This window comes from Solanum dulcamara, chromosome 4 (assembly GCF_947179165.1).
Source record: "Solanum dulcamara chromosome 4, daSolDulc1.2, whole genome shotgun sequence".
NCBI lineage: Eukaryota > Viridiplantae > Streptophyta > Magnoliopsida > Solanales > Solanaceae > Solanum > Solanum dulcamara.
The window spans coordinates 80,749,580-80,776,208 of NC_077240.1; the positions used below are offsets into that span (position 1 = coordinate 80,749,580).

Below are 26,629 nucleotides of genomic sequence, written 5' to 3' on the forward strand. Positions count from 1 at the left end.
TTTTGTATAATTCGCGCGATTATACAATTGAGTTTTGTATAGTTCGCTCGATTTATACAAACGATGTGCGCGAATTGAATTGTATAGTGAAATATACAAATACTAAAAATTGTATAGCGAATTATAAAAACGTTGTGCATGAATTGTATAGTGAAATATACAAATGTTATACAAAAACTGCAAATTGTATAGCAAATTATACAAATGTTACGCGAATTATACAAACGTTGTTATAACTATAGCTACGAATTGTAATTAGCAAACTATAACTATGAAACATAATTAAGATATTTTTGAATGACTATCTGCGAAAATTTCCCACTAATGACGTACCCAAAAGAAAACAAGTACTTAATAAGGCCCATTGACCAACACTAGTACCATTCATATCTTCAAGCTTCTTCAAGCACTCAAAGCAGAATTCCATGGCCTCCATTGCTAAAAGGTATATTTTGTTTGTCATATTTTTCTTAAATCTTGGGAACTTCTCAAATACAATTATTCTGATTAGTTCTTGAACACTTCAACTATATCAAATTTAGAATATGATGTTTTCAACCAGAAATTTGATTAAGTAAAGTAATAATCAAACCAAATTTTGAAATCTTGAATCTGCCACTGTCACTAGGTAAATCTATTACCTAACATGAGTACACATATCTCGTGTACTCTATCGCGATCAAAACTTAGGCAGATTAAAAGAGTTCACATAATATATATTTTTTTACTTTTATTTAAAGAGAGTTGACCCTTATTGTCGCACTAATGATCATATTATAAAGTACAATTGTATGAAATTACGTGTTCAATTGTATCAGGCTAGAGGGTAAAGTTGTTATCGTAACAGGAGGTGCTAGCGGAATTGGTGAAGCAGCAACAAGACTTTTCATCAAACATATTGGTGCAAAAGTAGTAATTGCAGATATTCAAGACGATCTTGGTCAATCCATCATTAATGAAATAGGCGAAAATGAAGTCATATCCTACATCATGTATTGCGATGTAAATTGGAAAAAGACGTTGAAAATGTAGTGGACATGATGGTCTCTAAGTACGACAAGCTTGACATCATGTTCAGCAACGTAGGAGTTCCAGAAGAACTCGATTCCACCATCTGGAAAATCGACTACGAAATTTTCAAAAAAGTATTCGATGTGAATGTCTTTGGGGCATTAATGTGCGCCAAACATGCGGCCCGTGTGATGATACCGGCTAAAAAAGGCAGCATTATATTCACTTCGAGTATTGCCTCGGTTACGTGTGGCGGTGCGGCGCACACGTACTTGGCATCGAAGCATGCCGTGGTAGGGCTAGCCAAGAATTTGGGTGTTGAATTGGGACAACATGGAATTAGGGTTAATTGTGTTTCTCCATTTTGTGTGCCAACTCCAATGTTGAAGAATGGTCTTGGAATTAATGAGAAAGAAAAGATTGAGGAATTTGTGTCTCAAATTGCAAACTTGAAAGGGACAATATTGGAGGTTGAGGATGTTGCACAAGCAACATTGTATCTTGCTAGTGATGAATCAAAGTATATAAGTGGGATGAATATTGTGATTGATGGTGGATTTAGTACTACCAATGTTGCTCTCAAACGGCATTAGCAATACATTGAGTTCTTCAATATAATATTTATTTTGATTTGTTACTGAAATTTTATCATATAACTAAATCTGTTATTACGCAAAAATGAAAGGAATCATTTTATGTAACACCAATTTGATGTGGTGAGATCATTATGTTATTTTTCTTTTCCATTGCGCCTTTACTCATAATTTCATAATCTTATTTTTGTCTTTACCCTGGTATATTATATTCTATTTAATTATTCTACCTTTTTTTCTTTATCATGTTAATTAGGGGTGTACATGAACCGGGTTGGTTCGGATTTTTTACAAACCAAACCAAACCATTTGTGTCGGGTTATTAAATCTATAAACCAAACCAAACCAATAAAAGTCGGGTTTTTCGATATCAATTTTTCTCTGGTTTTTCGGGTTTTTTCGGGTTTCTCGGGTTTCTCGGGTTTTTTGGGTTTTTTCGAATTTTTTCGGGTTTCTCATAGTATCAAATAAAAAGCACAGAGCAGTGCTTCTTAAAAAGAGTTCTAGTACAAAATATTAACATATAAGATGGAGGCACAACACTGTTTGAAGTTTTAACTTTATAATATAACTTTATAAGATAAGTTTTTTTTGTCTATTATTTAGATGGGCTACTCAAGTCCAAATCTAAATGTAAGAAAGAAAACAAAAATTATGAAAAAATTTTAAAAAATATTAATAAATTACATTTTAATAAATATTTTTATGTATAACATAATTTAAAAGTGGTATATCTATAATCGGGTCGGTTTGGGTTCGGTTTGACTTGTTTTAGTTAAAACCAAACCAACCCTATAATGGTCGGGTTTTTTTTTCAAACACCAAACCAAGTCAAACCAAACCACTAGTCGGGTTTTTTTCCGGTTTGGTTCGGTTTGTCGGTTTGGTGCGGTTTATCGGTTTGTACTGTACAGCCCTAATGTTAATAGTAAAAAAAAAAATTGTATGTGATTGGATTTCTATGTGAAGCATTTATAAAATCCTAATAGGTATTTGTCATCACCGATTCTAAAAAAAAAATTGATGTTATTAACAGATAGACAATTCATTTTTCTATTATGATTATTCTAACATTGTGTCATGTACTTATTTTTGGACCTCAAACTAATTTGAAACCTCTAATTAATTACTCAATTATTTGCGGGACTCAAACTAATTTAAAACAAGAAAATGTTGGGAAAACTACCTACAGTGATCTACCTATAGCTGTCCAAGATCTAATATATTAAAGGATTTTAATTAACTTATTTATTGCTACATTTAGAAATCAACTTTCAAATGGATGTTAATACTTTCTTCGTTCATTTTTATCTGTTTAGTATTAAATTGACACATTTCTTAAGAAGCAAAAAAATAAAATGACAATTTAACTATATCATTATTTGCATATAATAAATTCAATGCTTTAGAAAATGACTATAATTAATGATAAGGGTAAATTTAGATGATAAATTATCTCTTGATTTTCTAAACTCGATAAATAAAAATAAAAATAAGATCCATAACTTTGAAGTGTAGGGGCACACCCATAAATACAATCCGCTAATAAAAATATCTCATCTTCCTCATTTTCAAACACTTGTAGGTGAATTCCATGGCCTCCATCTCCTCCATTGCTAAAAGGTATACCTTTTAAGTTGTTATGTTTTCCTTAAATGTTGAGCTCATATTATCCCATTGTAATTGTTCAATTTGTATATCTTTGATGATATTAGGGAGTTCAAACTATACCTATGTACACTTCTTAATTATTCTTTTACATAGGTTACTCCCTTCATCTAAAATTATGTGACGATATTTGATTGATTTAAAAAAGAAAAAAAAAGATATTTTTTGTTCAAGTTATGTAAAACTAGTCATAGACTTTTGGGATCGGGATAAAATGAAAAGTTTAAATTATTTCTAAAGAAGATTACACGACATTCTTCTTGAAATAAACTAAAATTAAGAATGTCCCTTAATTTGAGGCACAAAGAATACCTAGTTCAAGTCGAAAGTAATGAATTTAATTGATGAATATACATAATTATCTTATAATGTCGTTATTGTTTTGATTGTTCGATTGTGTCAGGCTAGAGGGAAAAGTAGCAATCATAACAGGTGGTGCTAGTGGAATTGGTGAAGTTGCAACAAGACTTTTCATCAAACATGGCGCAAAAGTTGTGATTGCAGATGTCCAAGACGATAATGGACAATCCATCATCGAAGAAATAGGCGAAAATAGAGATGTCTCCTACGTACATTGTGATGTGAAAGTGGAAGAAGATGTCGAAAATGTAGTGGACATGGCAGTTTCCAAGTATGACAAGCTTGACATTATGTTCAGTAATGCTGGAATTCCAGGAAAACCTGATACCACCATCTTGAAATCGGACTATGAAAATTTCAAAAGTGTATTCGATGTGAACGTCTTTGGGGCATTCATGTGCGCGAAACACGCGGCTCGTGTGATGATTCCACCCAAAAAAGGAAGCATTATTTTCACTTCTAGCATTGCATCGGTCACCTATGGTGACGTGGCACACACCTATTTGGCATCGAAGCACGCGATAGTGGGGCTAGCCAAGAATTTAGGTGTTGAATTGGGACAACATGGAATTAGGGTTAATTGTGTTTCTCCATTTGGTGTGGCAACTCCAATGTTGATGAATAGTCTTGGAATTAAGGACAAAGAAAAGGTTGAGGAATTTGTGTCTCAAATTGCAAACTTGAAAGGGAAAATATTGGAGGCTGAGGATGTTGCACAAGCAACATTGTATCTTGCTAGTGATGAATCAAAGTATATAAGTGGGATGAATATTGTGATTGATGGTGGATATAGTACTACCAATGTTGCTCTCAAACAAGGCATTAGGAAGATGGCAGTCTTGAATGAGTAATTTTCCTTTTTTAGATCAAAAATGTGTTCATTATGTGTAAGTTTTATCCTTTTTTTAAAAAAAAAAAAAGTTTCTCCATTTACTTGTGGATGAAAAATATTTAAAAATCAAATTCCTCCTCTACTTTAAATAATAGATATATTTGAATGTAATCAGAGTGCTCGTCTCTAACAAAATTAAAAGAATAAAGTTACTTAGAAAGTACATTTATGGGAGTATTTTAGAACCAACCAAAGATATTTCAATTTTTGAAAGTATCACAACTATTTATCAAAATTATATGTGCAAATTAAGTTATTATGCATACATATTAAAAAGGGGGGATAATTTCGTTATTTGTTTTACCATTATATCCTTTCTCTAATCACTCCTATTGGAGAGACCAATTCTAAGGACGTTTCACAATTAGTTGTTACACAATTACACTTCAGAAATGAAACTCATGATAAAGTGATAATTTCGCTATTTGTTTTAGCATTATGAGCCCGTTTGGATGGATTTCTCCTTTTTGATTTTTGGACGTGTTTGCCTAATGTTAACTTGAAGCCATAAAATTCTTAAAGTTAGACTAAAATAAAAAGTTAGAATTTCTAACTTTTTTTTTCTAAGTGCTTAAAGCTATTTTATTTGACCATTAAAATTACTTTTATATCCTTTACATTTTAACTAAATTCCCAAACTACCATTTTTATTCTTTTAACCCTAAAATTCAAACACTTATTTTCAACATAAGCACTTTTATCCAAACAATCAACTGCTTATTTATAAAAATAAATTTCGGCACTTCATACATAAAAGTTATTTTTTTTAAGTCCATCCAAACGGGCTCTATATCATTTCTCCAACAACTTTTATTTTTTAGTCTCCCAAAATTGTCTTATTTTTGAAAAGGCGTGATACATTTTAACTTGAACTTAAATGATATTTATATTATTTAATTTTGAGTGTGTATAAATAATTAATTAAATAAGTGAACACATACGTTCTATATAGATATATATTAGATATGAAACTCTCTAAAAAAAAAGTGAACCTATCAAAAATAATAAACGAATATTTTAATTTGGTTTTAGCTGACCATTTATTATCTTAACATTGAATGGATAAATAAATATTTAAATTTATATAAAATTAAATATAGACATATATATTCTAAATGACATAATACACATCTTACATAATATAATATAAATTAATTAAAAAACATCTTGCAAGAATTATCATATAAAACGTACAACTGAATTTAAATTAAAGAGCACGTCTATGAACAAATTAGTAGAGGAACACAAGCCATATGAAACTCTTGAAACAAGTGACAGTTTAGTATACTCTTCTGTATTTTTTAATCGTCACGTTGCATTTTTCGAGAATCAATCCATTAAGCCAAAAATATACCTAATTATAATGAAAAAAAAATACATTTAATCAAAATTCATATTTTGGTTTTTCCATTGATGGGTTCGTTTAGCACAAACTTGTTCTTCTTCGTCTGTATATTACCTTTTGTATTAACAAGTTTTCGATACAATTCATTGGCTGTAGAAGAGACCCATTTGAGATCTGAAACTGAGTTGCTAATTCGTCAGCTTCTTGAATCGGCGAAGCAGCCGGAGTTTTTCGATTGGTTAAAAAGGGTTCGAAGAAGAATCCATGAGTACCCAGAATTAGCTTTTGAAGAATACAAAACGAGTCAATTAGTTCGTGATGAGCTGGATTCGCTGGGGATTGAGTATGTATCGCAGGTAGCGAAAACTGGTCTGGTTGGAACTGTCGGGTCGGGTCATCAACCATGGTTTGGTTTGAGAGCTGATATGGATGCTCTCCCTATGCAGGTAATCAATCACTTTTCTCCAGTTTCCAAGTTGGGGTTTTTTGCCGACCCTTTTCTTATTTTGTTCGTTTGGTGAAGTTTTGGATTAACTTTATCTCATGTTTGATTTGACGTATTAGCTAAGTCTCGGAATTATTTTATCCGGCCATTTGTACTATAATGATAGAATTAATATCTCATATAGAAGAAGGTAGGAATAAAATAAGGCATAATACATACTAGAACTTGATATGCACAAGTCGGTACTAAAACTTGTATAGAGTTGAACAAGTAGACATATGCGTCCTACTTGGCATACTACGTGGCAATTCGTGTTCTTCGCAGCATACTGTGTGTATTATGTAACATAGGACGCATGTGTCTACTTTTTTCAATTTTATACAAGTTCAAATTTTTATTTGTGGACACCCAAAGTTGTAGGACATACATGTCAGATGAGGCCAAGTTAAATAGCGTATTTATGTATTATCTTATAAAATAATTCCATGAGATATCTTTTCTTATCCTATACCGTGTACCAAACGACACCAATTGTTAAGCATTTTTACTAGTGCAACAAGGGCGTTTTTGTTTTTTTCCTCAATTATTCCTTTAACGTTAATTTAGAATAGTATAGTGAAAAAGGAACGGCTTTTGGAATGATAAGTTTGAAGTGTTCTTGAGCCTAAACAGTCTTGGAGAATAAAAGTGGTTTGCACACAATTGTGGTATAGTGTACTTAATAGTACAAGTAATGTTCTAATTAAGTGTAATGTGGTGACTAGAGAGGTGGAAATCAGTCTCCTTCAGTACCAGATGAGGGATTTTTAGTCACTCTTTATAGTTTGAACTTGGAAGGTCTAGCAATTAAGAAATCCTATTTAAGATTCGGATGCTAACTCTATCCGCCAAAGCTTGGTAGATGGGAAGAAATCACCTAATAATTATAACCTTCGCTAGGCTCTGAACTTGTGTTGGTGTAAGATAGCGGGTACCCTGTGAAATTAGTCGCAGGCTGGCTAGACACCACAACTATCAAAAGAAAAAGTTTATGACGTTAAGCAATGAAGAATTTTATTTGCTAAATGCTTAAAGAGCCATTTTGAGTCCTCACTAGTATCTAATTTGTAAGCTCAAGTCACTGCTGGTTACTTCTTTTCACATCATTTATTTTCCTTTTCTGGAATTAATCCTTGTTTAGTGAGTCCATGCATTATCACTTCTAGTGGCGTTGTTGTACAAAACTCCTCTTTTGAAACCAATATAACATGTTGACATCGTAAATTTTCTGGCTTATTTATTGAACTGCCAATTTTAGGCAACTGAAGGTAATTATATGATGCCTTAGTTTCTGTATGAAGGTTTTACCTCCAAAGTGCCATGTATCTGTTCTTTCATACTTGTTGCTCGGATAGATAACTAGATTTCCATGCATGATGCTTTTTTGAAACTGGTAAACAGAGATAAGGCAGATGGTGAGAAGAACTTCAAATTTGTTAGTACAAAATATGCATCTGATAACTTCTGTTGAAGTCACAACATCAGTATTTCACAAGTCCTCGCATGTGACCCCAATCTTCACCTTTAATCGGAGAAGGAACAGAACGATCATCAAAATGCACTCCCATTTCCGTCATTTACTTTCTCAGTTTGCTCCTTGTTGAATTGTTTGTGCTAATAGAAACTAGAAAGAAGTCTTCTGATGAGTGAATCAAAGCATTAATTTGAAGGAATTGGTAGATTCGGAGTACAAAAGCAAGATCAATGGCAAAATGCATGCCTGCGGCCATGATGCTCATGTCACCATGCTGCTTGGAGCAGCTAGATTGCTTCAAAATAGAAGGGACAAGTTGAAGGTAAGAAAAATTGCTATTGTTTTGGCTTTTGATATAAACTATGTTCCGTCTTCGTCTAAAGTCAATAAGTTGATATGGGTGATGTTTCACTCTGAACTGTAGGGCACGGTTAAGCTAGTCTTCCAGCCCGCAGAAGAAGGCTATGCTGGAGCCTCCTATATGATAGAAGAAGGAGCACTAGATGGGGTTAAAGCAATATTTGGCATGCATGTCTCGCCATTTGTGCCCACTGGTATTATTGATTCAAGACCTGGTCCTATTATGGCTGGTTCGGGAAGGTTTACAGCAATAATGCAAGGGAAAGGCGGACATGCAGCAGCACCACATAAAACTAAGGATCCAATTCTTGCTGTTTCTATGGCAGTTCTTGCACTCCAACAACTTATTTCTCGAGAAACTGATCCTCTTGAGTCTAGGGTATGGTTTTCTCTGACTCCAAACAGTCAAAACAATGATTTTACTTCTTTGTTCAGAATCAAAGGGGAGCGTTGGAGTAACGGTAAAGTTATCTCCGTGTGACCTATAGGTCACGGGTTCAAGCCGTGGAAGCAGCCATTAATGCTTGCATTAGGGTAGGTTGTCTACATCACACCCCTTGGGATGCGGCCATTCCCCGGACCCTGCTAATGCGGGGTGCTTTGTGCACCAGGCTGCCCTTTTTTACTCCGTTCAGAATCCGGGATTCCATGAAGTAGGATCTAAATTTTGTTTCTGCTTATGCGCAATTACATGCAGGTTGTCTCAGTTGCATTTTTAAATGGTGGTGAGGCTGGAAATGTAATCCCTGAAACTGTAAAGTTTGGTGGAACGTTCCGGTTCATGACGTTTGAGGGTCATTCGTATCTTAAGCAAAGGATCAAAGAGGTATCCACTAGAGTTTCGCCGCTACTAATAGCGTGTCTGATCAAGCTTTTGGGAAGCCAAAAGTACTTATTTTAGAAAGTTGAGGTGTTTGACCAAACTTTTAGGAAGAAACTAAATGTTTTTGTGTAATATCAGAAGTTGTTTTTCAGAAGCTAAAAATCGTAGTTTTTCCTCGAAACGTTTTTTGGAACCTTGGTCAATCACAAAATCACTACTCTAATATAAGCAAAAGTGTTTTCCAAATTGATTAGCCGAATATGAACGCTACTCTCCAAAAGTACTTTCAAAATACGCAGATTCTGGAAGTTTGGTCAAACAGGCAATAAATCATCTACTCTCTTCAAAGTTTTAGATGATCGTCTTCCTTGAACTTTTTTATAAACTATAGCTTTGATAAACTCATCTGAAATATCAGGTCATAGAAGTTAAACATATCATTTTGCAGTAACTTGTGCTTTACTTTTTCAGAAATCTTCAGCATTACTCATAATAAGCACTGGTTTAGATGATTAACACTGAAAATACTTACTACTCGTAGATCATCGAGACACAAGCAAGCGTACATCAATGTTCAGCCATTGTTGATTTCGGTGAGGACTTAATGAGGCCGTATCCACCAACTCTAAACGATCCCACGATGTACGAGCATGCTAAGAAAGTTGGAGAAGTCTTGCTTGGCAAGCAAAATGTGCAGTATGCCCCGATTATAATGGGTGCAGAGGACTTCAGCTTTTATTCCCAGAAGATGTCAGCTGCATTTTTTACCATTGGGGCACAAAATAAAACGGCCTCCGCGACTGGTGTTAAAGGTTTGCACTCCCCCTACTTCACTCTTGATGAAGATGTTCTTCCAATTGGAGCAGCTCTCCATGCTGCTGTTGCCATCTCTTACTTTGATTCACATGTTCAGACATAGTAGAATTACATGTTGGAGATTGAAGAATCATCCCATTTGTAAATGAAAAATGTTGTGATTTGACTTCTTTTGTTAGTAAAAAAAAAAACAAGCGTACATGATGCATGACTTCTTTTTTTTTTTTGAATGAACAAAAGGTCCACGTGGAGCCACCTCTGGGCCAACCACATCCTTCGAAAGTCGAGGATGATGAGTGTTCGTCCTCTACGTTTCTCCACTTAAATATCAAACTTAGTTCGCTTGGAGCAAGGCTCGAACTTGTGATCTATGACAAGCCCCTCAACCTTTGCCAATTGAGTTTTTCTTAACGAATAATCCAAGTAACTTATTTCATCTCTGATACATCCATATATAAGCAAATACGAACATCTTTTTTAACATTTTCATGTCCGGTTTCACTTTTGTTTTCATTCCTCTTTTGCCCTGGAATCAAAGTATATAAGTGGGATGAATATTGTGATTGATGGTGGATATAGTACTACCAATGTTGCTCTCAAACAAGGCATTAGGAAGATGGCAGTCTTGAATGAGTAATTTTCCTTTTTTAGATCAAAAATGTGTTCATTATGTGTAAGTTTTATCCTTTTTTTAAATAAAAAAAAAAGTTTCTCCATTTACTTGTGGATGAAAAATATTTAAAAATCAAATTCCTCCTCTACTTTAAATAATAGATATATTTGAATGTAATCAGAGTGCTCGTCTCTAACAAAATTAAAAGAATAAAGTTACTTAGAAAGTACATTTATGGGAGTATTTTAGAACCAACCAAAGATATTTCAATTTTTGAAAGTATCACAACTATTTATCAAAATTATATGTGCAAATTAAGTTATTATGCATACATATTAAAAAGGGGGGATAATTTCGTTATTTGTTTTACCATTATATCCTTTCTCTAATCACTCCTATTGGAGAGACGTTTCACAACTAGTTGTTACACAATTACACTTTAGGAATGAAACTCATGATAAAGTGATAATTTCGCTGTTTGTTTTAGCATTATATCATTTCTCCAACCACTTCTATTTTTTAGTCTCCCAAAGTTGTCTTATTTTTGAAAAGGCATGATACATTTTAACTTGAACTTAACTAATATTTATATTATTTAATTTTGAGTGTGTATAAATAGTTAATTAAATAAGTTGACACATATGTCCTATATGATACATGTCAATGTATGTGTCTACTTGTTTGATTTTTTATAAATTTAAGTGTCTGTTTCTTTGCACCCAATAAGAGCACATTTATGAACAAATTAAATTGTTATGATAGTTGAGGAAAAGCAAATAATAGAATAGATATATATTAGATATGAAACTCTCTAAAAAAAAAAAAAGAAGTGAACCTATCAAAAATAATAAACGAATCTTTTAATTTGGTTTAATCTGACAATTTATTGTTTTAACATTGAATGTATAAGTAAATATTTAAATTTATATAAAATTAAATATAGACATATATATTCTAAATGACATAATACACATCTTGCATGATATAATATAAATTAATTTAAGTGTCTGCTTCTTTTCACCCAATAAGAGCACATTTATGAACAAATTAAGCTGTTATGATAGTTGAGGAAAAGCAAATAATAGAATAGTTATATATTAGATATGAAACTCTTTAAAAAAAAGTGAACCTATCAAAAATAATAAATGAGTCTTTTAATTTGATTTTAACTGACAATTTATTGTTTTAACATTGAATGTATAAGTAAATTTTAAGTTTATATAAAATTAAATATAGACATATATATATTAAATGACATAATACACATCTCGCATTATATAATATAAATTAATTTAAAAATATCTTACATGAATTGTCATATAAAACGTACAACTAAATTTAAGTTTAAGAGCATCGTATATGAACAAATTAGTAGAGGAAACACAAGTCATATGAAACTTTCGAAACAAATGACAGTTTAGTATACTCTTCTGTATTTTTTAATCGTCACGAGAATCAATCCGATTAACCAAAAAATATGAAAAAAAAAATACATTTAATCAAAATTCATATTTTGGTTTTTCCATTGATGGGTTCGTTTAGCACAAACTTGTTCTTCTTCGTCTGTATATTACCATTTGTATTAACAAGTTTTCGATACAATTCATTGGCTGTAGAAGAGACCCATTTGAGATCTGAAACTGAGTTGCTAATTCGTCAGCTTCTTGAATCGGCGAAGCAGCCGGAGTTTTTCGATTGGTTAAAAAGGGTTCGAAGAAGAATCCATGAGTACCCAGAATTAGCTTTTGAAGAATACAAAACGAGTCAATTAGTTCGTGATGAGCTGGATTCGCTGGGGATTGAGTATGTATCGCCAGTAGCGAAAACGGGTCTGGTTGGAACTGTCGGGTCGGGTCATCAACCATGGTTCGGTTTGAGAGCTGATATGGATGCTCTCCCTATGCAGGTAATCAATCACTTTTCTCCAGTTTCCAAGTTGGGGTTTTTTGCCGACCCTTTTCTTATTTTGTTCGTTTGGTGAAGTTTTGGATTAACTTTATCTCATGTTTGATTTGACGTATTAGCTAGTCGACCATTTGTACTATAATGATAGGATTAATATCTCATATAGAAGAAGGTAGGAATAAAATAAGGCATAATACATACTAGAACTTGATATGCACAAGTCGGTGCTAAAACTTGTATAGAGTTGAACAAGTGGACGTATGCGTCCTACTTGGCATACTACGTGGCAATTCGTGTTCTTCGCAGCATACTTTGTGTATTATGTCACATAGGACGCGTGTGTCTACTTGTTCAATTTTATACAATTTCAAATTTTTATTTATGCACACTCAAAGTTGGAGAACATAGATGTCAGATGAGGCCAAGTTAAAGAGTGTATTTATGTATTATGTTATAAAATGATTCCATGAGATATCTTTGCTTATCCTATACCGTGTACCAAACGACACCAATTGTTAAGCATTTTTACTAGTGCAACAAGGGCGTTTTTGTTTTTTTTTCTCAATTATTCCTTTAACGTTAATTTAGAATAGTATAGTGAAAAAGGAATGGCTTTTGGAATGATAAGTTTGAAGTGTTCTTGAGCCTAAATAGGCTTGGAGAATAAAAGTGGTTTGCACACAATTGTGGTAGTGTACTTGATAGTACAAGTAATGTTCTAATTAAATGTAATGTAGTGATTAGAGAGGTGGAAATCAGTCTCCTTCAGTACCAGATGAGAGATTTTTAGTCACTCTTTATAGTTTGAACTTGGAAGGTCTAGCAATTAAGAAATCCTATTTAAGATTCTGGTGCTAACTCTGTCCGCCAAAGCTTAGTAGATGGGAAGAAATCACCTAATAATTATAACCTTCGCTAGGCTCTGAACTTGTGTTGGTGTAAGATAGCGGGTACCCTGTGAAATTAGTCGCAGGCTGACTAGACACCACAACTATCAAAAGAAAAAGTTTATGACGTTAAGCAATGAAGAATTTATTTGCTTAATGCTTAAAGAGCCATTTTGAATCCTCACTAGTATCTAATTTGTAAGCTCAAGTCACTGCTGGTTACTTATTTTCACATCATTTATTTTCCTTTTCTGGAATTAATCCTTGTTTAGTGAGTCCATGCATTATCACTTCTAGTGGCGTTGTTGTACAAAAACGCCTCTTTTGAAACCAATATAACATGTTGAAATCGTAAATTTTCTGGCTTATTTGTTGAACTGCCAATTTTAGGCAACTGAAGGTAATTATATGATGCCTTAGTTTCTGTATGAAGGTTTTACCTCCAAAGTGCCATGTATCTGTTCTTTCATACTTGTTGCTCGGATAGATAACTAGATTTCCATGCATGATGCTTTTTTGAAACTGGTAAACAGAGATAAGGCAGATGGTGAGAAGAACTTCAAATTTGTTAGTACAAAATATGCATCTGATAACTTCTGTTCTAGTTTGGTGATCATTACTCAGAAGTCACAACATCAGTATTTCACAAGTCCTCGCATGTGACCCCAATCTTCACCTTTAATCGGAGAAGGAACAGAACGATCATCAAAATGCACTCCCATTTCCATCATTTACTTTCTCAGTTTGCTCCTTGTTGAATTGTTTGTGCTAATAGAAACTTGAAAGAAGTCTTCTGATGAGTGAATCAAAGCATTAATTTGAAGGAATTGGTAGATTCGGAGTACAAAAGCAAGATCAATGGCAAAATGCATGCCTGCGGCCATGATGCTCATGTCACCATGCTGCTTGGAGCAGCTAGATTGCTTCAAAATAGAAGGGACAAGTTGAAGGTAAGAAATATTGCTATTGTTTTGGCTTTTGATACAAACTATGTTCCGTCTTCGTCTAAAGTCAATAAGTTGATATGGGTGATGTTGCACTCTGAACTGTAGGGCACGGTTAAGCTAGTCTTCCAGCCTGCAGAAGAAGGCTATGCTGGAGCCTCCTATATGATAGAAGAAGGAGCATTAGATGGGGTTAAAGCAATATTTGGCATGCATGTCTCGCCATTTGTGCCCACTGGTATTATTGATTCAAGACCTGGTCCTATTATGGCTGGTGCAGGAAGGTTTACAGCAATAATGCAAGGGAAAGGCGGACATGCAGCAGCACCACATAAAACTAAGGATCCAATTCTTGCTGTTTCTATGGCAGTTCTTGCACTCCAACAACTTATTTCTCGAGAAACTGATCCTCTTGAGTCTAGGGTATGGTTTGCTCTGACTCCAAACAGTCAAAACAATGATTGTATTTCTTTGTTCAGAATCGAAGGGGAGCGTTGGAGTAACGGTAAAGTTATCTCCGTGTGACCTATAGGTCACGGGTTCGAGCCGTGGAAGCAGCCACTAATGCTTGCATTAGGGTAGGTTGTCTACATCACACCCCTTGGGATGCGGACATTCCCCGGACCCTGTTAATGCGGGATGCTTTGTGCACCAGGCTGCCCTTTTTTACTCCGTTCAGAATCCGGGATTCCATGAAGCAGGATCTAATTTTTGTTTCTGCTTATGCGCAATTACATGCAGGTTGTCTCAGTTGCATTCGTAAATGGTGGTGAGGCTGGAAATGTAATCCCTGAAACTGTAAAGTTTGGTGGAACATTCCGGTTCATGACGTTTGAGGGTCATTCGTATCTTAAGCAAAGGATCAAAGAGGTATCCACTAGAGTTTCGCCGCTACTAATAGCGTGTCTGATCAAGCTTTTGGGAAGCCAAAAGTGCTTATTTTAGAAAGTTGAGGTGTTTGACCAAACATTTAGGAAGAAACTAAATGTTTTTGTGTAATATCAGAAGTTGTTTTTCAGAAGCTAAAAAAAGGTAGTTTTTCCTCGAAAATGTTTTTTGGAACCTTGGTCAATCACAAATCACTACTCTAATATAGACAAAAGTGTTTTCCAAATTGATTAGCCGAATATGAACACTACTCTCCAAAAGTACTTTCAAAACACGCAGATTCTGGAAGTTTGGTCAAACAGGCAATAAATCATCTACTCCCTTCAAAGTTTTAGATGATCGTCTTCCTTGAACTTTTTTATAAACTATAGCTTTGATAACCTCATCTGAAATATCAGGTCATAGAAGTTAAACATATCATTTTGCAGTAACTTGTGCTTTACTTTTTCAGAAATCTCAGCATTACTCATAATAAGCACTGGTTTAGATGATTAACACTGAAAATACTTACTACTCGTAGATCATCGAGACACAAGCAAGCGTACATCAATGTTCAGCCATTGTTGATTTCGGTGAGGACTTAATGAGGCCGTATCCACCAACTCTAAACGATCCCACGATGTACGAGCATGCTAAGAAAGTTGGAGAAGTCTTGCTTGGCAAGCAAAATGTGCAGTATGCCCCGATTACAATGGGTGCAGAGGACTTCAGCTTTTATTCCCAGAAGATGTCAGCTGCATTTTTTACCATTGGGGCACAAAATAAAACGGCCGCCGCGACTGGTGTTAAAGGTTTGCACTCCCCCTACTTCACTCTTGATGAAGATGTTCTTCCAATTGGAGCAGCTCTCCATGCTGCTGTTGCCATCTCTTACTTTGATTCACATGTTCAGACATAGTAGAATTACATGTTGGAGATTGAAGAATCATCCCATTTGTAAATGAAAAATGTTGTGATTTGACTTCTTTTGTTAGTAAAAATAAAAACAAGCGTACATGATGCATGACTTCTTTTTTTTTGAATGAACAAAAAAAGGTCCATGTGTAGCCACCTCTGGGCCAACCACATCCTTCGAAAGTCGAGGATGATGAGTGTTCGTCCTCTACGTTTCTCCACTTAAATATCAAACTTAGTTCGCTTGGAGCAAGGCTCGAACTTGTGATCTATGACAAGTCCCTCAACCTTTGCCAATTGAGTTTTTCTTAACTAATAATCCAAGTAACTTATTTCATCTCTGATACATCCATATATAAGCAAATACGAACATCTTTTTTAACATTTTCATTTCCGGTTTCACTTTTGTTTTCATTCCTCTTTTGCCCTGGAATCAACCATTGATGGTGTGTCAAAGATTACACCAGAAGGGTATGCACCTACATCAGGCCTGCATGAACACAGGATGCTTCGTGCCTTTTCAATTAGTCTCATCTCACAGGAAAAGCACATTGGTCAGTATGTGAATGGTGCTGCAACACTTATTGTTACAATAACTCTTAACTTATCATGTAATTAGGGAAGAAAATAGTAAAATGAGGGTAATATGAAAGCCATTTCCTTCTCAAGAATCTCCACTAATTCTAAAATACTTTAGCTAATACCATTATAATGTGTTGAGTAATTACGCTCGTCAAGCTTTTGTTTCATCAGAGAGTTACCATAAGCAGTCTCAGGTTCGATGCTCTGGGAATGGAGAAAATCCATATCTCAGTGTTAATTGCCGATGAGCACATTAAACTATCCTTATGTTGAGAGCTCTCACAGCCCAAATTCAACTATCAAATACAGTTCTACCACTGAGCTAATAACCCATCGTGCAAGCCTTCCATCGAGGGTTTGCTATGCCAAGAGCAAGGAAGTGTAAGGAGCACTTCTCGTTAAATGGACCCTACGTTGTGCAAATCTGAATTAATTGAGTCTGTATAGCCCAATTAAGAGACAGCTAACAAACAGATTCAGAGTACAAGCCAATGCTGCAATATTCACCATTATAATGATTTTGTTCATCATGTAATAAGAGAAGGAAAAGAGTACAACATGACAATGTATAGCTAGATCTTGTGCTGGAAAAAAAATGTTCTTGTAAATGATTTCAACGACACTGGAAAATGGAGGGAAGCACGAATCGCGTTCCTTTTCAAGAATCTCCTATCAGACCTGTTAGCTAATTCTATAAACGCTATAGATACCAGGTTATAGCTAAATCCCACGTTAAGAGCTAGTGTAAGGGACATACATAGTTTTAGAAGTGATCAGGATATCATAAGCTCCTGAAAATAGATACCAAAATAAGCATTTTGCTGGAAGACAAGTACGCCTCAGTCCCAAATAAGTTAGGGTTGTACTATGAGTCTCCGATTCTTCATCAGCAATCTTCTGATGACAACGAAAATTTCCTTGTCTCTTGCCCCCTGAAGCTACTGAGAGCGCCATCCACCACTGGACCTGGAATGGACAAAAATCCAGTTACATGATTGTTCACAGTCAACTAAAATTAGGCCCACAAAAATGGATTTTGAAGACACGTCGAAACTTAGCATCCTACTTAAATCTTATTTTGTGTCCATTGACTTTGCAGAAATGATTTAGATAAAGATCGACTTCTCCCATTTCATCGCGGTGTAATCTTTTTCTTTTTTTAACGTAAGTAACCATTTATCAACACTTCTCCTCGACGATGCATCTATTAAAGCAAGGGCAATACATTGGACAAACTGATACTTCAATACTCACTAGAACTTAGCGAAAAGGCCGAGGATGTTATAATAACTGATACGACCAAGAATGATGATTATCATCAACAGTAAACAGATAATAATGTAGGAAACAAGGCACTGAAAGATCAGCACAGTGGAGGAGGGTAGTAAGTGTTTGGTCCAACAGCCTCTGTGCAATTACAATCACAGAAAAATTTCAAATAGGCGAGGTTTTTTTTTTTAAAAAAAAAATGGCAAGTTTAACATGCCAGAAATAATAAGATATCGAGAAGAGAAGACAAAAAAGGTACCAAAAACAAATGGAAGAAGGATTACTTACGGTATCACACGAACTAATTACCCAGGATCCTGATTTTGATGAAGGAGATAGTCGAGAAGATGGCCTCTGGCCATATTTATTGCATAAAAACATAGGCACAAATGCTCCTCAAGACCCGAAAGCTCTTCCAAAAAATTGCTATGTTTCCTGTGAAGTTGCTTCACTACCTCCTGGATGGGGTATCGGTCTTTTCCTCTCTCTAGTGCAAAGCGAACAAGACGCTTGTAGAACTCCATAGCATCATATAATCGGCCCACCAAGCAATTTACTGTTTCTAAGTGATTGTGAAGGAAAAAGATCCCCTTAGTTGCATCATCCAGCTGCACCAGATGAACCAGTTCTGCTTTTGCCATTTTTGAAGGGACGCAAGCAGAGCATATCGGGGCTGCTACAAGGGCGACAAAAGCATGAGAAGCTATAGCAACAGCTGTTATGATCACTCCAATAGTAGCTGCAACTAAACATACGACTGAGCCTTTGGTAGCATGACGGAGAAGCTGGACCTTTGAACGTGACTTGTGTAAGAGAAGGTCAAGCTCACGCTTTAGCTGGAAGTAGCAATGACGCATATCATTGAAGCTATGGGTGTCATGTATAGGGAAGGGATTTCTGAGGCTGTCAAATTGGAGGAAGATGTCAAATGCCCAATTGCATTGAGCTTGCGAAAGGGAATGTCCAGCTGACTCCATGTCCAGAGGAAGGACATCAAGCAGCCTACAAATAGGAGCATACAAAGATCGAGCTTGCTTTACACTTTGTGAGAAACTGATACAGAGACGAGTAGTTTGCTCACTGTCATCCAAGTACTTAGCGATAAGTTGGTTTAAGGCTTCTGGTTTTATATGCAAAAGTGCCTCTTGGACGCACTCATGATTTGGTTCAAGGACATCTTCTAATTGCAGCGGCTCCTCCTGGAACTCAACTTGTGCTACCTCCACACTAAGGTCAGAAGGTTCCTCATGGTGGACCTTGGACCATATCTTGCGGTAGGAAGAAGTTTGCACTGCAAGGGTATATGCTCGTGATAGGTTAACGGTAGGTGAAGGTTGGGAACTTGCTGTGTTATCATCAGCTAAGCCACCTGCAGTTTATTCACATGCATTTGAAGCTATCAGAATTTCAAAAATTGCTAGAGTTCCACTCAAGCCGCTTTAGAATATGAAGCAAAAAGTTAACTGTCAACAAAAAAAAAATTGTATGTCATGCATTTAGTCAGAAAAAAGATACTTCTTGGGCTTTTCTACCCAATCTTTAACACCTTGGTAACCCTTAAGAAGGCAAGGAAATTTGCATCGCCAAGGGTTGCCAACAGCCATCAGCTCAGGCAAAAATCAAGCAAACAATTAAGTGACTGTAGCAGCCCTTATTTTTCCCATAGTTGTACAAACTGGGAAAGATTGTCATAATATAAGCATCAGATCTTATTTCCGGCCGCTAACTTGAAGAAAATAATCACCTGACAGGATTCTAGCTTTCCTTTATTTTTTGAATAAATTAGAATTTCACTAATACCACATCACAATACAACAACAACCCAGTGAAATCCCACATCGTGGGGTCTGGGGAGGGTAGAGTGTACGCAAACCTGACTCCTACCAATGTAGGACGATTGTTTCCGAAAGACCCTCGGCTCAATAAAAGTACAGAACAAGGTTAGACAAGAATATTAGAGTAAATAAATAGATAACGAAAACGGTCCAAACAATAGTATAATCAAAGCACAAACAACAGTAGATATTATTATTGGATAATAACATAAATACCATAAATAACATACAGCAGAGTACCAGAAATCATAGTGCGGTAATACGCCTACGAATAAGGGAGAATAAAACCACTATGAACTAGCCTTCTACCCTAATGTGTGTCCTCCACACCCTCCTATCTAGGGTCATGTCCTCGGTAAGTCGTAAATGCGCCATGTCCTGTCTGATCACCTCTCCCCAATATTTCTTCGGCCTACCCCTACCTCTTCTGAAACCATCCATGGCCAGCCTCTCACATCTCCGCACTGGTGCCTCTGGGACTCTCCTCTTCACATGTCCAAACCATCTCAGTCGCGTTTCCCGCATCTTGTCTTCCACCGAGGCCACTCCTACCTTTTCTCGAATAGCCTCATTTCTAATCCTGTCACTCCTGGTATGCCCACACATCCATCTCAACATTCTCATCTCGGCAACCTTCATCTTTTGCACGTGGGAGACCTTAACTGGCCAACACTCTGCCCCATATAACATAGCTGGTCTAACGACCACTTTGTAGAACTTGCCCTTAAGTTGTGGTGGCACCTTCTTGTCACATAACACACCGGAGGCAAGCCTCCATTTCATCCATCCTGCCCCAATACGGTGTGTGACATCCTCGTCGATCTCTCCGCTGTCTTGCATGATAGAACCAAGGTACTTAAAACTACTTCTCTTTTGGATGGCTTGGTCCCCGAGCCTAACTTCCGCGCCAACCTCTTGAGGTGTCTCACTGAACTTGCACTCTAGGTACTCTGTCTTGGTTCTACTCAGCTTAAACCCCTTAGACTCCAAGGTGCGTCTCCAATCTTCCAGTTTAGCGTTAACTCCGCTACGAGTCTCATCGATGAGGACTATGTCGTCCGCAAAAAGCATACACCATGGCACCTCACCTTGAATTTGTCGCGTCAATCCATCCATCACCAAGGCAAATAGGAATGGGCTAAGAGCTGATCCTTGATGCAACCCTATCATAACTGGGAAGTGTTCTGAGTCCCCTCCTACTGTCCTTACCCTGGTTTTGGCACCCTCGTACATGTCCTTGATCACCCTTATGTACGCTACAGGTACACCTTTAGCCTCCAAACATCTCCATAGTATCTCTCGTGGGACTTTATCGTAAGCCTTTTCCAAGTCGATGAACACCATATGCAAGTCTCTCTTCCTCTCCCTATATTGCTCCATTAGTCTCCTCATAAGGTGGATGGCTTCTGTAGTTGAGCGTCCCGGCATAAATCCGAACTGGTTCTCTAAAATAGACACGCCTATCCTCACCCTCATCTCTACCACTCTTTCCCACACTTTCATAGTATGGCTTAGAAGCTTAATACCTCTATAGTTGTCACAGCTCTGGCTATCCCCTTTATTTTTGTAAAGCGGGATCATGATGCTCGATCTCCATTCTACGGGCATCGTTGCCGTCGTAAAGATGACATTAAATAACCTAGTCAGCCATTCCAAACCTACCGAGCCCGCACTCTTCCAAAATTCTCCAGGGATCTCGTCAGGTCCGGTCGCTCTTCCCCAGCGCATCCTACGAACAGCATCCTTAACCTCATCGACCGTAATACTCCTACAACCCCCAAAATCGTGACTCCTTCCTGTATGTTCCAAATTTCCCAACACAATTTCTCTGTCCCCTTTGTCATTCAAAAGTTTATGGAAGTATGACTGCCATCTTTGTTTGATAAGGGTCTCCTCTACCAATACTTTTCCGTCTTCGTCTTTAATGCACTTCACTTGATCCACATCGCGTGCCCTTCTCTCCCGGGCCCTGGCTAGCCTGAATAATTTTCTTTCCCCACCTTTCTCTTCCAGTTCAGCATAAAGACGTTCAAAAGCTGCCATTTTCGCCGTTGCAACCGCCAACTTCGCCTCCTTCCTCGCTATCTTATACAGTTCTCCATTCGTCCACTTCTCCACCTCATCCTTGCTCTCCATCAACTTAACATACGCCACCTTCTTTGCTTCCACTTTCCCTTGCACTTCTCCATTCCACCACCAGTCCCCTCGATGCCGACTACGACTACCTGTCGAGACTCCTAGCACTTCCTTTGCTACAACCCTAATAAAACTAGCTGTCCTATCCCACATATCGTTCGCATCCCCACTACTATCCCAGGCCCCCATATCCTTCAATTTCTCTCCCATCTCAAGGGCACTAACCGTTGTCAAACTCCCCCATCTGATTCTAGGTCGTTCTTCCCCGACCCTCCTCGTCCTTGTCATCTTTATCCCTAAATCCATCACTAAGAGCTTATGTCGGGTTGTAAGGTTGTCGATCGGGATGACCTTACAGTCTTTGCACAAACCCTTATCATCCTTCCTGAGGAGTAAAAAATCTATCTGAGTTTTAGCCACTGAACTACGGAAGGTTACCAAGTGATCCTCCTTCTTTGGAAAACTCGAGTTGGCTATCACTAACCCGAAAGCTCTTGCGAAATCCAATAGTGCGGTTCCTCCTCCATTTCTGTCCCCGAAGCCAAAGCCCCCATGCACATCATCATACCCTCCCAAAATAGATCCGATGTGCCCATTGAAATCCCCTCCCACGACAAGCTTCTCAGTAGGTGGTATGCCTCCCACTAACTCGTCCAACTCCTCCCAAAAGCGTCTCTTATCCTCCTCGCATAAGCCCGCTTGCGGCGCATAAGCACTAATAACGTTCAACGTGATCCCTTCAACGACCATTTTAATCGACATCATCCTATCATTGACTCTCCTAACCTCCACCACCTGATCCCTTAAATCACTGTCTATTAAAATGCCTACCCCATTTCTATACTTCGATTTACCAGAAAACCAAAGCTTATACCCGTCTACCTCCTTAGCTTTAGAGCCGACCCATTTTGTCTCCTGGACACAGGCTATATTAATCTTCCTCTTCTTTAGAATCTTAACCAGTTCTATGGATTTACCCGTTAACGTCCCAATGTTCCAAGAACCTATTCTCAGTCTAGACGCTCCTTTAACCCACTTACCTCTCCTTATCCTCGTCCCCGTCCATGAGCGAGAACATGACCCTAGTCTACCATCACTATCCAAAGCCACGAAAACACGCACGAACTAGTAAATTATTTTGAAAATATGTATTGGGGATATTCTACCCATATTTGATACATTCACAAAAAGGAAAAAATATATGGAGCAGCCACATTTCTATTGATCCATCACTAAATCCCTAATCTGCCTGTTCTAGTCTATGCAAGAGAGATTTCTCATCCAAATTAAATTTCTAGAACTTCTGGTTTAATCAGACGCATTTGACAAGTGCCAAATTACAAATTGTCTCCGCCACTTCCATGTGCCACACAATTTTACACATAATGTGAGTTTTATTCATTTTAAAAACTTCAATGCTTCAAACATTTCAAGCAGCATAAATTTCAGCTAAGGGTCCAAAATAGAACCTGCCCAAAGTGACTTATAAGAGGAAAGAAAGAACCTCGTCAAACTTCCACAGCATCTAAACTCATAAGCTTACCTTCCAAAGATGGAGATGAGCAGTTAGTTGTTGCTGTTAATGATAGCTGCCGCAGACAATGCAGCATTTGTTTCCACGGAATAGTATTGGGTACACCGCATAAACTTGAACCATTTGCTGATGAAACGTAGAAAGTTCAATTACAGAGCCAAAGTGCAAGCATAATCTCCAAGAGCAAACTATAACACGATTAAACAAGAAGGGTGAAATAAGTACTGAATTACGGAAATATTACAAACTAAACTAAGTACTGAGTGATGGAAAAGTTCTCCATGGAAGTAGATGAATGTGAAGGAACCTCGATAAACTTTATGAAGAAGATTTGCTTAGCTAGCAAGTGAAGTAAGCATTCATGATTTTTCCACCATGGAATAAGTATTGAAGACATAATTGTTTGACAAAAAAAACTTGTTCACACTATCACGACAACATAATTTCTGTCAACGAGCCCTAGACAAACAAACAAGTCCAGCTGGCTAATCAGCCTAGAATTATTGTAAAACTTAGTTGATAAAATATTCGGATACAGTAGTTGAGTTTCTGTTATACAAGTTCAATTGGGTTTCACTACTGATCTGAGTCTGCTCATTTTATAAAAGAGCAAATCTAGTTGTGAATTGTACAAAATAATGTCACAGTAATCTTATCAAGATACTTATAACTCCTTTTTCCTTGTGCTTGATCTGGTAGATACTAAGCACCAAATTAGTAAACTTAACATATCACCACCAAGCACTGTTCGCTGATAGATGGGAAGATGTCCGAGTTACTCAAGAAGCTCAAAGCTTAATACACATAAAAGTTGCTAGCCAGGTAAAGAAAATGGAGAAATCCACCTTGGATTTTCAATGGTCACAAAGATCGCGATGAGCTGATGGATATAATGAAGGTAACAATACACACCCTTTCTTAGTTTGGACATCTTAATCAAATTCATGAACGAGTAACATCGACTAACTTCCATTTCATCCTCAACTAGCAGCAAACAAACATTCTTTCTCGCCCCTCCTCCTTGGTTATTTTTCTTCCCCAATAATTGTTCAGAAAATCATTGAAGCAACTCACAGGTAGCAATCAATTCCTCCTAGCTCAACATATCTGTTTTTTTAATTTTCGTTCTTTCCTTTGTTTTACTAATGTATTTTTCTCCATTGCATTAGCCACATTATATAGACAAACTAACAATAAGCTTTACTACACCTTGCAACAATTTCCAGTAATTAATAACATACCACACATTACCAATGATTCACATAATCTCATTGCCCACTCAAAAATTGAAATTAGCATTCTGCAAGAATAAATATTTAACAAAAGAACTGATAAAAAGCTCTAATCTTGCTCACACTGAATCAAACACAAGCATAAAAATACTACCCCCAGATGAAATTCTTACCCCGAAAATAGATTTTTCCAAACACCCAAACCCCAAATGTATAGAAGATTCCCTCTCAATGCAATACTATAAAAGAAAGAAAATAAAGGACAAGAATAAATATTTACCAAAAAATTGACAAAAAGCTCAAACTTGCTCACACTGAATCACACACAAACATGAACTCTATGTTGCTCAGACTCTTCAAATATGAAGCCTCACTCGTGTCGGGATACTCCAAAAATGCACTACTTTTTGAGCATCCAACACACACCCAGTGGCATTTTTGAAGAGTTCGAGCAACTTTGCATCAATACACTCACAAATTAAATTCTTACCCCAAAAAAAGATTTTGCCAAACACCTAAAAGCCCAAATGGATTGAATATTCCCTCAAAGTAGTACTACTACAGAAATAATATAAAGGGCAACAACAAATAATTCCCAAAAAAATTGACAAAAAGCTCAAATTTGAACACACTGAATCAAACACAAGCATAAATGCACACCCAAATGAAATTATTACCCAGAAAACCGTTCTTGATGAACACCCAAAAAACCAAATGGGTCAAAAATGAGAGAGAAAATAAAGGGCATGACCAAAAATTGACAAAAAGCTCAAATGGGTCGAAAATTCTTACCCAGAAAACAGTTTTCGAAAATTCTGTCAAAGTAGTAAACACTGAAGTTGTTTTAATCTTGTACAAGCTGTTTGAGTCGGGCTTTGATGTAATCTTTTCTGGCCTTAGCTCGAGCTTGTTGAGGGGCAATATTGGAAAAGGAAAGATATGCACCGGCGGCGATGAGAGTAACGCCGGCGATGACGCCGGAGAGTGTGAATTTGAGTTGCTTAGAGGTGGGCGGAAAGGCCCAAAATACCATTTCTAAGGGGAAAGAAGAGTAATGCAGAAAAGGTCAATGTGGTTAAGAGTGAATGGAAAAAGCTACTTGCTGGAAAAGAAACATAACTTGTCCACTATTAATTTTATACATTTTATAAAAAAAAAAAATAACATAAGTATTTTATTATAATTTTTATATTAATTGAGATGTAATCTTAAATCTTAAAAATTAGTCTAAAAAATAAGTAATTAATATATCAAGAATAAAATACAAAAAAATTATGATATGTTAAAAAAGGACAAGTGAAAAAAAAAAATCTATTTATATTGTTGATTCAACGAAATATAAGCTTATAATGGGTGTTAAGTATAAAGTCTGAATGCATTAAAGGAAAATCAACAATTAAGATTTTATTTATTTTTCATAAAGTATTTAATTCACTTCTTTCAAATGCTTGAGTATCGTCAAGGAAGCATGAATATATTTAGAGATGGCAAAATTAATTCATAAAATCATAATTTATAAATTGTTTATTTATTAGTTCAGCTCATTTTAGATTATGTGTGTGGATAGAACCTAATGATTGATGGAGGTTATAGAAAAACTAATCCACTTTTTTTAATGTGAATTAGAGAGTTTTTCCTTATAACTATAGTGTCGGAATCAACTTGTGCATACCTTCACAAATTTCACGAGTTACATATCATCCCCTAACAATAAAAGTATCTGATAATTTTATTCATCGTGATTCTTGAACGCTAGGAAAGAAATCACTGGATAACTTATTTGTCTTTCATGTACGTAGCATTAAACACATTGTTCTTCAAAGTGGATGCCCAAATGCAAAACTTTCTTAAACAAAGAATGTAGAATCATGTGCTATTAAATTTAGGAAAAAGACTTAAATATGTCATCGAATTTTGAGAAAATATTTATTTATGTCATCCGTTATAAATTTGGCTCATCTATGTCATTGCTGTTTGAGAAAAAGCTCATCTATGTCATTATTTTTTAACTCCGATTTTGCAAAATCACCTAAACAACTTTTAACACTTTTCTATTGGAGTTTTTGAATCAAATATATTTTTTT

At 36.3% G+C, this 26,629-nt stretch overlaps 4 protein-coding genes and 1 pseudogene across 5 annotated transcripts; 4 read left to right on the forward strand and 1 right to left on the reverse strand.

The window, feature by feature from the left end:
* Positions 1-335: 335 nt before the first annotated feature.
* Positions 336-1,604, forward strand: LOC129884420 (short chain aldehyde dehydrogenase 1-like; annotated as a pseudogene).
* Positions 1,605-3,029: 1,425 nt separating this feature from the next.
* On the forward strand, positions 3,030-4,570 carry LOC129884421 (short chain aldehyde dehydrogenase 1-like). Its single transcript, XM_055958719.1, has 3 exons — positions 3,030-3,038; positions 3,190-3,227; positions 3,676-4,570. The coding sequence occupies exons 1-3, from the start codon at positions 3,030-3,032 to the stop codon at positions 4,481-4,483; spliced, it is 855 nt and encodes a 284-aa protein (XP_055814694.1). The 3' UTR covers positions 4,484-4,570.
* Positions 4,571-5,842: 1,272 nt separating this feature from the next.
* On the forward strand, positions 5,843-10,025 carry LOC129887869 (IAA-amino acid hydrolase ILR1-like 3). Its single transcript, XM_055963100.1, has 5 exons — positions 5,843-6,315; positions 8,024-8,149; positions 8,252-8,566; positions 8,885-9,013; positions 9,552-10,025. Exons 1-5 carry the CDS (start codon positions 5,938-5,940, stop codon positions 9,927-9,929), a joined length of 1,326 nt encoding a protein of 441 aa, XP_055819075.1. The 5' UTR covers positions 5,843-5,937; the 3' UTR covers positions 9,930-10,025.
* Positions 10,026-11,824: 1,799 nt separating this feature from the next.
* On the forward strand, positions 11,825-16,064 carry LOC129887870 (IAA-amino acid hydrolase ILR1-like 3). Its single transcript, XM_055963101.1, has 5 exons — positions 11,825-12,345; positions 14,056-14,181; positions 14,284-14,598; positions 14,917-15,045; positions 15,584-16,064. The coding sequence occupies exons 1-5, from the start codon at positions 11,917-11,919 to the stop codon at positions 15,959-15,961; spliced, it is 1,377 nt and encodes a 458-aa protein (XP_055819076.1). The 5' UTR covers positions 11,825-11,916; the 3' UTR covers positions 15,962-16,064.
* Positions 16,065-17,014: 950 nt separating this feature from the next.
* Positions 17,015-25,650, reverse strand: LOC129887871 (UPF0496 protein At3g19330-like). 2 transcript variants are annotated; one of them, XM_055963103.1, is made up of 4 exons: positions 25,338-25,650; positions 23,323-23,439; positions 18,097-19,177; positions 17,015-17,505 (listed from the first exon to the last, which is right to left on the reverse strand). In XM_055963103.1, the coding sequence occupies exons 2-3, from the start codon at positions 23,387-23,389 to the stop codon at positions 18,114-18,116; spliced, it is 1,131 nt and encodes a 376-aa protein (XP_055819078.1). In that variant the 5' UTR covers positions 23,390-23,439; positions 25,338-25,650; the 3' UTR covers positions 17,015-17,505; positions 18,097-18,113. The 2 variants fall into 2 exon arrangements, with proteins under 2 accessions (XP_055819078.1, XP_055819077.1); XM_055963102.1 differs by having other exon boundaries at positions 23,323-23,501.
* Positions 25,651-26,629: the final 979 nt, after the last annotated feature.

What these genes read in the sequence shown, in the direction of transcription:
- LOC129884421 (XM_055958719.1), top strand. An exon ending in ATCTCCTCCATTGCTAAAAG is followed by an intron (nt 3,228 to 3,675) that starts GTATACCTTTTA and finishes CGATTGTGTCAG; the next exon opens with GCTAGAGGGAAAAGTAGCAA.
- LOC129887869 (XM_055963100.1), top strand. Translation starts at nt 5,938, where the DNA reads ATGGGTTCGTTTAGCACAAACTTGTTCTTCTTCGTCTGTATATTACCT. An exon ending in TGGATGCTCTCCCTATGCAG is followed by an intron (nt 6,316 to 8,023) that starts GTAATCAATCAC and finishes ATTAATTTGAAG; the next exon opens with GAATTGGTAGATTCGGAGTA. An exon ending in TTAAGCAAAGGATCAAAGAG is followed by an intron (nt 9,014 to 9,551) that starts GTATCCACTAGA and finishes TACTACTCGTAG; the next exon opens with ATCATCGAGACACAAGCAAG.
- LOC129887870 (XM_055963101.1), top strand. Translation starts at nt 11,917, where the DNA reads ATGAAAAAAAAAATACATTTAATCAAAATTCATATTTTGGTTTTTCCA. An exon ending in TGGATGCTCTCCCTATGCAG is followed by an intron (nt 12,346 to 14,055) that starts GTAATCAATCAC and finishes ATTAATTTGAAG; the next exon opens with GAATTGGTAGATTCGGAGTA. An exon ending in CTGATCCTCTTGAGTCTAGG is followed by an intron (nt 14,599 to 14,916) that starts GTATGGTTTGCT and finishes AATTACATGCAG; the next exon opens with GTTGTCTCAGTTGCATTCGT.
- LOC129887871 (XM_055963103.1), bottom strand. Translation starts at nt 23,389, where the DNA reads ATGCTGCATTGTCTGCGGCAGCTATCATTAACAGCAACAACTAACTGC. An exon ending in CTCATCTCCATCTTTGGAAG is followed by an intron (nt 19,178 to 23,322) that starts GTAAGCTTATGA and finishes AATAAACTGCAG; the next exon opens with GTGGCTTAGCTGATGATAAC.